The sequence below is a fragment of the Fragaria vesca genome, linkage group LG6 (assembly GCF_000184155.1).
Source record: "Fragaria vesca subsp. vesca linkage group LG6, FraVesHawaii_1.0, whole genome shotgun sequence".
Lineage (NCBI taxonomy): Eukaryota > Viridiplantae > Streptophyta > Magnoliopsida > Rosales > Rosaceae > Fragaria > Fragaria vesca.
Window position 1 is genome coordinate 36,974,995 of NC_020496.1, and position 9,864 is coordinate 36,984,858.

Sequence of the window (9,864 nt, forward strand, 5' to 3'; positions counted from 1 at the left end):
TCTCTCTCTCTCTCTCTCTCTCTCTCTCTCTCTCTCTCCATCTCCATTATTATTGTTTTCACATTTTGACAGTCAACATGCATTTCTTTCTTCTTCACTTTTTATTTTTCATATATATATATATAAATAGAAATAAATATAAAGATTTTCTACCGTTTTCGATTATGACCTCTACAATATACATGTATAAAATGAGAGATGTGCTATTCTTGCTAGAGAACACGAGAGTTGGATATATTTGAAAAAAGAAAAGTCTAGCCTGTTCTGGTATGATTTTAGCAGAATGTGTTTGTATTATAATCGATCATCACAATTTGTACCCTTATAACAATTATTCTGTTTTCTTCAAAATTTTCTACGTATGATAAATTATAGATATTTAAAATAATGAGATGATAATGTAATAGATATATATTTTCTGGGGTGATTGTGTTACTCACTTTTTGGTCAACATACAAGTCACATGGTGGATATAATACCACAATGATATTATTTCTTATTTGATGACTGCAAACCCATTTTCAGAAATACCAGCTACTTATTCTGCTTCTCCATTTTTATACAAAAAGCTTAGAGAACAAGAATCCTCAATCCCAAAAATAAAATATTACCTCCCTGTCCTCCCAAGTCCCAACTCTCAGAATCAGTTACGGTTGTTACGGTTGGCAGAGATATTTATGGTCAAAAGTGGAAACCATGGTTGGCATGGAAGAAAATAGAACCTGGGTCGAGCTAGTGGTCAATGTTTTGTCTATACCAATTCGGGTATGTTCGGTTTCACGACTGAGCAACATATCTGGCTCATATAAGAAAGGTTCCATTTTTGGGTGCGTAGTTTCAAATCTAACAAAGGAAACATGATCCCTCAAGGTTTTAGCTTCTTTGCTGTGACTGACCCCAAAAGTAGTAAAGCTATATGCAATGGCAATCAATCAGGAAAATGCACAATGCTTGATTCTAGTTCATCCTCAGGTTCAATCAGTAATAGTTTCACTTGATATTGCGATATCCTGAGCTCAACATCAACAATGCGCTTAACAGAATCGGATACTCACGGTAAGATTTCACAAAATGAAGCGCTTTCGAAGTATGAACAAGAAGAGTATTGAGTTGTTACAAACAAAAGATATTTCATCCTTTATCTGTAATACAGTTCAGTGCTAGCTTTCCAATAGATCAGTAGCCGGTTGCTATTGTTGAACATAACATCACCATGCATGTGAAGCCCTACACTTTTTGACTTAAATGAGCATCAAAAGGAGAGATCACTGGTAATATAGTCACGAGGAGGCAAGAGAAGGATAATAGATTGAATGACCCGTGATTCCAGGTCCAAATTCATCTTTACCAGATGGCCACTGTGAGTTACAACTATTTTCAGACTACATTTCATGCCGACATGAACATGTTTGTCCAGGAAATAGAGCATCAACTAAGGATCCGAATCCTTTGTAACAGGGACCAAAAGCCCTTTCACTTCATTGTGGCATAAATAAGTTTACAAAATCGCGCCTTGTAACCAAAACATACTTGCGCCTTTGGGGGTATAATCCCATATCCAGAGTTAGGGACTGGTCATCATCTATACAAAATATATATATCTAACCTGGTCGAGTAATATTTGTCATGATAAGTTGTGAGAAAAGAAATATCATCCAACCAACAATGCTTCCATGGTTAGAAACAACGAGGGCGTTTCTTTTTCTCTGGAGTGGGACATACTTGTGCCTTGATCCCATATGTTTTCAGCTGGAAGTTTTCAAAAGCCTCAGAGATTGGCCCAACCTGTACATTATATTGAGATTTGTCACTGGAAGGAAACAATAGTGAAAAGAAACTGATCAAATTGAGGCAACATATAAATTGATATACCAGCTCAGGCTTTTTCGAATAGACCCTCACTATCAAATCTTGATACGATGTAGGAAGCAAGTGACTAATGCGATCATCACGTATTGGGAATTTCTCCTTACTTTCATAGTCCTGAACAGAAATCAAACTTGATTTGATGATGCAAAGAAACGTACAACTTATTCAAACCACCTATGTGCTTCCTACAGCTATCAGTTCCATAAAACTCGGAACTCAGAAGTAGTTCATTTTTACTCAGTAAAGGTAAAATACATCCAATAGTACAAAAAAGATAAAATAAACTCAGAAGGGTAAGTGGGGTACCTGGAAAAAGCTGATACTGGAAGAGATGCATGCAGAAACAGGAGAGAAGAAGAGTTAAATGATGAACACCAAAGTGCAGAACAAATAGCTTGTTAAAGAATATCAGGTTACCTTTGAAGGGGATTTTGACTTCCACGAGTCAAATCAATCTTGATGTTGGTAACAGCAACATCCTCCTCTTTCAATATAACACCTCCATTTTTCTGTTACAAAAGTAAGAGGAGATAAAGGAAAAACAGCAATGAAACGATAGCGGCCTGTTGTAATTAAGCAAGCTTAAGTTGGAACCTGAGAACAAACAATATCTTGAGCAGTGACTTTTTTGAAATGTTCCATTTGCTCCTTGGGTACGGCATACTCATTGCAGAACTGCCATCAAGTTATGTCAACCCACAAAAAGTTAAGACCTATGATTTTTCAGTGTACAGGAAAGAATTAAACAGAGAATTTTAATCAGCTAACCTGATAGAGATTTCTCCTCCTAATGCGCAGGATTAAGTCCCTAGCTTCCTTCAGCTCTTCATTTGGAGCTGTCTCAATAGTTTTGATTATTGAGTCATCTAACTGCATTTGAACAACTCCAAGTCAGAATTCTATGTGAAAGCACTGAACTATACCTAAAATAAAACTTAGTTTTTGGACTCTTGAAACCTTCCAATATTCAGCTGGATCCTCAATGTGAGATGATATCTGTAGATAATCATTTGCTTTCACCAGGGCATCCACCACCATAAGCTCTATGGCCTACAAATGGTAAAATGTCAGAAAATTTTGAAATCCTAATAACTTCAAACAAGGTCAATAAAAGAAATAGACTGCAAAAACAAAAATGGGAGATGTATGGGAGCTAAAGAGAAACATATGAGTGAAGAACTCTGTTTTATACCTTTACTTTTGGATGTGTATAAACTGTTCGATACAAATCCGCTCGAGTGACAAATAATTTGTGGACAGTGAGATCTAGAATATTGAGCAACCATCAGCAGCAGAAAAGGGAAGTATAATATAAATGTAATTAATTTGGCAAACCACTTACACTCCTTAGCACGGTAGCAGATCTCACCATCCAAAACACGCATTGTTTCCATTAATCTGCAAGAGCAGTAAAATATATGAAGCTAGAGAAGATTGTCCCTATATTACTTTACATTCAGTTGATATTACACCAATAGTAGAAAAGTTTAACTTTAGTTCATCCAACCTTTTAAACTCAAAGTTGCATCCAAGCCCACAAGCTCTGCTGTCACGGACAATATAATCAAACCTGTGAATCATTAATATATCCATAGCATTAGATTCCATGAAGAAAGACACATAAACCGACATAAATTAGAGTTCAGATGAGCAATACAAGGGATGAAACCTTCAACAGTCACTTACTTGTCCACATCAATACCATTACGGCCATTTGCCACAATTTCATACAGAAAAGGCTTCTCCCTGGATGTCTACATCAAATAAAACAATAAGAGACAAATGTTACAGACATGATGACAAAGAGTTGCATCAAATGAGCAAAATCACACTAATACTTATTTCGACACATCTTACTATTGGCATAGCAGTTCCAGAAGCAAGTATCATCTCCTGCAGAGGGAAAACAAAAATCATTGATTTCGAAAAAGTAAATCTAAGTTTCCTTGTCATAGACTCATAAGCAGACTTTTCAATTAAACATCCTTGTGTATTAAGTTTTAAAAATCACAAAGAACTTCAATAATATATTCTATTATTAATGATTCCTCAGTTTGGGGGCATTAATTTACATACCTTAACTCTTTTAATCATCTCAGGGTCAATATCAATATGATGCTGATTAACAATGTGGTCAATCATCTTAACTGACATATCCTCATGAGACCTAGAACAACAGAAAGTACATGTATGAGATTCAACAAACAAAAATTTGTTTCACAAAACCACAAAGACATATAATGCTAAAGCACGTCCCAATGACAGGTTAGTTTTCCTCTTGTCATTTTATGATGAGAAACAGCACAACAGAACTTTCCCATATAGGATGACAGTGTATAACATACCAATGGCAGCCACTCTGAACCCGTGGAAGAAACTCGCGTTCAAACAAGTGACTGAAAGGTCCATGACCAACATCATGCAATAGACCTACAATTTAAGTGAACAACAATTATCAGATGACTAAAAAACAGTGGACACAACATTTAGAAAACAGCTGTATTCACCTGCAATTTTTACCGTCTGGAGATCAAAGCGGTCGATATCCAGTTCAAGACCCTGTAAACACACAAACATATATAAGACTTTAAAGAAAGTTCTGGCATTCTGTAATTCTTGTTTCACAGTACCCAAGTAACATAAAGTACAGCTTCATACCTGATAATTTTTGAGCCCCTGAACAGCTTCACCAGCAAGCCAATAGACACCGAGCGAATGCTCAAACCGGGAATGCACAGCACCAGGAAAAACTGAGTTCGTCACTCCTGACACATTTCAAAACATACATGTAACTGATGTAAGCACATAGCAAGTTCAATGCAATGACATAGAAATCTTCAATAATCACACGAAGCCAACACACTGTATTTGGTAGAAGTTCATATACAACTTAAATACTTAACAATCCTAATCAAAAACATCCTGAAGCCATATGCACATCACAATTGTGCATGCCGCGCATACTTGGAACAACAACAAATATGCCAGTGAACAGAACTTGTAGACATTAACTACACGAGCACTAACTGTTCATCAAAAACACTTGGACACACGACATATACGATAACAGACCAAGGAAACGGCATAAAACTCACCGAGTTGTTTCAGGTCTCTAAGCCTGCAAAATCGGACAAGCCAAAGCAGAAAATTGAGACCGTTAGCAAATGGCAACACACCACAACAATGTCATCAAACCAATACAAAAAGAACCCGTATTTATTGATACAAAAACTCACCTCTGAAACTCCTCAGTATCAATAAATTTCAAAGAAAGCTGCACCCACAAATCAAAAAAGAAAAGTACATAACTTTGACAATTGCCAACCATTAAAAATTCCCAAAGTTTCAATCTTTTCCAAACCAACCAAGTCAAAAACCACTGTACTATAAAAACCCATATCTAAATTAACAAAGCTATAAACTTTGTTCACAAAATCTCAATGGGGTGAAATAGAAGGAGTACCGGATCGAGATAAATGTTGCCGTGGACATTGTCGTGGACGTGCTTGGAGAACCGGAGGTCTTGGCCGGAACAGTATATCGGAGACAACAAAACGCCGTCGTTGTTGTAAGCCCCCATTGCTAGTGGGTGAAGAGAACAAGGTCAGAGATGAAACACACAACAACAACAACAACAACAATAGTAAAGGAAAGACAGTGATTAAGATTAGAGAGAGACATAACTCACCGGTTCCAAAAAAAATGGAAAGACAGAAGAAGTTGTGCCGCCAAAAGCAAGAGGTTGTTAATTGATGACAGAGAATATTGGTTTTTACTTGATTTGATTTATTTATTACCGCTGGTCCTCTCTCTAGGGCTTTTGGTTTGACGCAGGTTGTTGCAGTGAAGGAGAGAAAGAGAGAGAGAAAGAGAGAGAGTTGTAGAGGGAGAGTCAAAGGAGCATGTGTAAAAATTACATCGTCGTGTCCTGCACTAACACTTTCTAGTTTGTACAAGCATGTGTAAATATCCTGTATCATAAGCCCTACACGTGCAAATAACTCACCCCACCACCAATTTTTCACACACCTTTTCAATTCTAGATTTTTTGTAACAACGGATTCAATGTGATTGAATTATGTAACAACGGATTCAAGGTGATTGAATCATGTTTTCATTGTGTAACAGTTAGTAACATTCGCAATGGAATTTGTTTTCGGAATTTATGGCAATTCAAGTGATAGTCTAATTTCCAGTGTATAAATAGCAACATTTTCTCTTGTTCTAAACACACCAGCTCAGTTTAAATTCTCAATATTTGTAATTAATTTTTATTTAATAAAAAAATAATATACTTAATATTATCCAGCGGTCTATTCTTGTTTAGTGTAAGTACACATCTGGTGTTGTATTCTCGTTAAAATATATAATTATTAGGGTATACATATTGAATCTAATCCATGATAAAATAAACATCTTGATAAAATATTCTGACACAAATTGGTATGTATATCAATTTTGGTTCAGTTTGAACTAACATTTTATGCAGATCCTTTACATGCTCGTATGTGTTCAGTCTATGTTTATATTTCTCATATGAATAATATGACTGACCAACAGCATCATGTGTTCTTATTGTATTGTGTTGTCTTAAGTTTAATGGAGCTTATTTTGTGTTCGTGTCATATAATACTAACGTCAGATTTAAAAGGGACGATATAATATTTACAAAGTTTCATAGAGGCTTAAAATGAAAATGTCAGATTTGAACTCTTCATTCCACAATTTACACACTCATTATTTTTCCGTAAATCTTGAAAATGAAGCAGAGTGAATGTAGATTGTAAAATGGGACGGCATCTCCCAAGCTGGATAAGATAACGTATATAAACGATAGGCCAATCAATGATCGACGAGATTACCTTCCACTTTTGCAGCACAACCATGGAGGTTGTAGCATCCACACTTCCCTCTTCATCTCTCAAACTCAAACCCAACCCCACTCCCCAAATCTTCGTCACCAAAAGCCATCTCTGCAACACCACCGGCAAACCCACCTCACCTTCTCTGCTTTACATTGGCCAAATCTATGGCGACACTAGCAAACCCAACAGGTCCTCCACTGGCTTCTTCTCCGTCAAAGCTTACGTCGACAACCCCAACTCCATCTCCAGCTTCGCCAGCAAAGTCATCGGCTCTCTTCCCGTAGTTGGATTAATAGCTCGCATTCTAAGCGATGAGGGAGGCATTGGTGGTGAGATTATTGACTTTGCTGAGTTTCGGAGAAGGGTTGGGAAGAAGTGCACCGTTACTGACTCTAGAGCTTTTTATGAGTTCCAAGAACGACGAGGCCGGGTAAGTATGAAGATGAAACTCTTCTTGTTATGCTTGTATGAAAATGTGAGGGCTTAAAGTTTGAGTGTTGAAATGTGGTGGCTGCAGGCAGGGGATCCTCTGTATGTGCTAATGTGCTGCTATGTAGCTGCGGTTGGCGCTGGTCTTCTCAAGTCTGAAGAGATTCTAGAAGGCGCCGCGAGGCTGAGGGTTTCGAATGATATTGAGTTTGAGGAGCAAAATTTCATTGCCTTGATGAATGAGGCAAAAGAGGTTAGTTAGTTATGTCACTTGTGTGCATTTTATTTGAGTTGAGCTTAGGTACTTGTTATGGTGCAATGGTTTAGTTGTTTGTTACTGAAATTGATGTATGATTGTATGTAGAGAAGGGCAAAGATAAAGGCTGAGACACAAGTTATTCCAATGGAGAATCGGGTTGAGAAAGCGCTTGAGGCGATTTACATATGTTGCTTCGGGAGGGATCCAGTAGAAGAGCAAGATGAGAATCTGCTAAATGTGATGCTCAAGGCTGTGTTTCCATCCGTTGAAAAGTCCGAGATACAGCGGATTATCAAAGGAAAGGCACAGAAGGTAGCTGAAGGCGGTGATGATGGCAGATTCCCGGAGCCAAGGCCCTTGTCGAAAGAGGCTGTTAAGATGCAAATGAAGGACCTCGAGTTCCTCCAACAAAATAGAGACAACTGAACGTAGTAAGCGAATTCTAGAATGAGAAACTGCAGCATTTTCGCTACAGAATCTCACTAAAATAGAACGAAATTGGTCTCAGAAATTGTATTATCCATGATTGAACAAAACAAAGAGTGCTCTTTATTATGGATTTGCCTGTTTTATTTGTATTTTTGAACCATAGTGACACAGGTACATTATTAGCAATAAGAATAGAGCAGAAACCAAATAGCAATAAGAATTGAGCAGAAACTCGCTTGCATATTAGCTGTAACTCCTGTAAGCATAATATTATCTCATTACAATGAGAAAGTTAAAACCAAGCAAGCTCCCCTACCCTCTTACAATACGTGAATGGCATACTAACTGAGCAGCATGCTGGAGTTAAAACAATCAAGCAGCATAAACAGCCTAGCTCCCTTGTAAATTAGACTCCCCTAGAAATAGCTTCAACATTTCTGCTAAGCTTTACATGTTCTTAGGCATCATTTTACGACCAATCCAGAAAACTGAACCTTTAATGTTTCCAAACCTTTAAGAATTGCAAGGTATGTGAAGGCACCTTCATCTAAACGTTACTACTTATCGACAACACTAACCAGTTCATATTCAACCGAAGACATATTGTTATCTTCCTTGACATTGAAGCTACCCGGTTCGGCCACTTCTACTCGACCCCACTTGTCCACAGCAAGCCTCATAGATCCCTTGAACATGTCAATTTTCGCATTCCTCAAAATCACGGTAGCACCAGGGTTCATCATGTCCACTGTCACATACCAAAGTTCATGTTACAGTATGAACAAAACTCAACCAAAAGATGCATTCCAACCTCAAAAAGTTGCTTGTGATTCAAGAAACCCAATGCATCAACAATTTCTCTATCATTTTATACATAATTGATCAAAATGCAGAAAACAAAAATGGATACCTTGTTCATTTCTAGCGGTGAAAACGATGGTTCCGGTTTCGTCTCCAACCAAGCATTCAGCAATTTTCATCTGACGAACTTGGATCCCATCAGGACGGGCCTTCTGCAACACCATCTTCGAACTTACCACTTTTACAATCAGAGTGTGCCCCTTGGTGTCCGGCTGCAGCTGCATAACCTTTTTAAAAACAGGTTTCCTCTTTTCTGGTTTTGTATCCGCCATTTCTAACCAAACTGTTACATAGACAACAAAATACAAACACATAAACAAATGCAATATCAGATCACCCTTTACATGGTCTCATTTAGTACGCAGATCACCACCAATGTTAATGAACAAAACAAAGAAAGATAGTCGATGCTACAAGCTTTGGAAATTACCTTTTACTGAGAGAGAGATGACAAATTGTTATTGCAGATTCAGAGATAGATACAGATAGAAATGGATGCCAAGTTGTGGCCTATGTTTCACACTAACATGCAGTGGTGGAATATAATGAGAATTTGGTGATCGACGAAATCGCCTCTTGAAACGGAAGTTTAATGGACGAAGGGTCGTTGATCTTCCACATTTTATGAACAAATCTCATCCCTACACCTCTCCAAAACAACTGCACTTCCGGTCCAGAATTGCATCAGTCATGACTTGAAATTTGTTCTCCACGTTTTATTCATTATTTACTTGAAATTTTAGGTGTTAAATGGCCATTTTGTTAAGTGACAGTCCTTTGTTCCATGTTATGCAGAAAATCCAATCTCAGATTTGGCTTGATGAAATTATGGAAATTAGGTAACCACTAACAAGATCTTATTATTGACAAGGGAAGTTTTCCAGGCACAGCATATTCCAAGTTAAGAGTCTCACATGGACATGGTACAGAGAGAGAGAGAGAGAGATTAGGTAACCACTAACAAGTTCTTGTTATTGACAAGGGAAGATTTCCAGGCACAGCATATTCCAAGTTAAGAGTCTCACATAGACATGGTACACACACACACACACACACAGAGAGAGAGAGAGAGAGAGAGAGAGAGAGAGAGAGAGAGAGAGAGAGAGAGAGAGAGAGAGAGAGAGAGAGAGAGAGAGAGAGAGAGAGAGAGTA

The 9,864-nt window shown here is 37.7% G+C and overlaps 4 protein-coding genes across 4 annotated transcripts in view; 1 reads left to right on the top strand and 3 right to left on the bottom strand.

Moving 5' to 3' along the window:
- Positions 1 to 1,457: 1,457 nt before the first annotated feature.
- On the bottom strand, positions 1,458 to 5,705 carry LOC101292037 (protein SAMHD1 homolog). The gene is made up of 20 exons (XM_004304562.1): positions 5,558 to 5,705; positions 5,333 to 5,451; positions 5,106 to 5,143; positions 4,965 to 4,987; positions 4,528 to 4,634; positions 4,377 to 4,428; positions 4,215 to 4,299; positions 3,946 to 4,036; positions 3,727 to 3,762; positions 3,556 to 3,623; positions 3,377 to 3,439; positions 3,212 to 3,267; positions 3,062 to 3,135; positions 2,827 to 2,919; positions 2,638 to 2,739; positions 2,464 to 2,544; positions 2,287 to 2,378; positions 2,176 to 2,191; positions 1,873 to 1,983; positions 1,458 to 1,785 (listed from the first exon to the last, which is right to left on the bottom strand). Exons 2-20 carry the CDS (start codon positions 5,447 to 5,449, stop codon positions 1,678 to 1,680), a joined length of 1,413 nt encoding a protein of 470 aa, XP_004304610.1. The 5' UTR covers positions 5,450 to 5,451; positions 5,558 to 5,705; the 3' UTR covers positions 1,458 to 1,677.
- Positions 5,706 to 6,703: 998 nt separating this feature from the next.
- On the top strand, positions 6,704 to 8,065 carry LOC101292327. The gene is made up of 3 exons (XM_004304563.1): positions 6,704 to 7,164; positions 7,252 to 7,416; positions 7,528 to 8,065. Exons 1-3 carry the CDS (start codon positions 6,715 to 6,717, stop codon positions 7,846 to 7,848), a joined length of 936 nt encoding a protein of 311 aa, XP_004304611.1. The 5' UTR covers positions 6,704 to 6,714; the 3' UTR covers positions 7,849 to 8,065.
- A 343-nt stretch (positions 8,066 to 8,408) lies between these two features.
- On the bottom strand, positions 8,409 to 8,984 carry LOC101292618 (uncharacterized protein At4g28440-like). The gene is made up of 2 exons (XM_004304564.1): positions 8,762 to 8,984; positions 8,409 to 8,599 (listed from the first exon to the last, which is right to left on the bottom strand). The coding sequence occupies exons 1-2, from the start codon at positions 8,982 to 8,984 to the stop codon at positions 8,409 to 8,411; spliced, it is 414 nt and encodes a 137-aa protein (XP_004304612.1).
- An 850-nt stretch (positions 8,985 to 9,834) lies between these two features.
- Positions 9,835 to 9,864, bottom strand: part of LOC101292916 (formate dehydrogenase, mitochondrial-like) — a 2,608-nt gene continuing 2,578 nt past the window's right edge. The window contains exon 6 of the mRNA XM_004304565.1: positions 9,835 to 9,864. This exon is cut by the window's right edge and continues 244 nt beyond it. The gene's annotated coding sequence lies outside the window, so the exon portion shown is untranslated.

Bases quoted from the DNA above. Each gene is read 5' to 3' on its own strand.
- LOC101292327 (XM_004304563.1), top strand. From the start codon at position 6,715: ATGATCGACGAGATTACCTTCCACTTTTGCAGCACAACCATGGAGGTT. The intron at 7,165-7,251 runs GTAAGTATGAAG...TGGTGGCTGCAG, and splicing joins TCCAAGAACGACGAGGCCGG to GCAGGGGATCCTCTGTATGT. The intron at 7,417-7,527 runs GTTAGTTAGTTA...GATTGTATGTAG, and splicing joins TGATGAATGAGGCAAAAGAG to AGAAGGGCAAAGATAAAGGC.
- LOC101292618 (XM_004304564.1), bottom strand. From the start codon at position 8,984: ATGGCGGATACAAAACCAGAAAAGAGGAAACCTGTTTTTAAAAAGGTT. The intron at 8,600-8,761 runs GTATCCATTTTT...GGTATGTGACAG, and splicing joins CACCGCTAGAAATGAACAAG to TGGACATGATGAACCCTGGT.
- LOC101292037 (XM_004304562.1), bottom strand. From the start codon at position 5,449: ATGGGGGCTTACAACAACGACGGCGTTTTGTTGTCTCCGATATACTGT. The intron at 4,037-4,214 runs GTATGTTATACA...CTGTTGTTCTAG, and splicing joins GTTCAGAGTGGCTGCCATTG to GTCTCATGAGGATATGTCAG. The intron at 2,740-2,826 runs GTTTCAAGAGTC...GTTCAAATGCAG, and splicing joins ATCCAGCTGAATATTGGAAG to TTAGATGACTCAATAATCAA.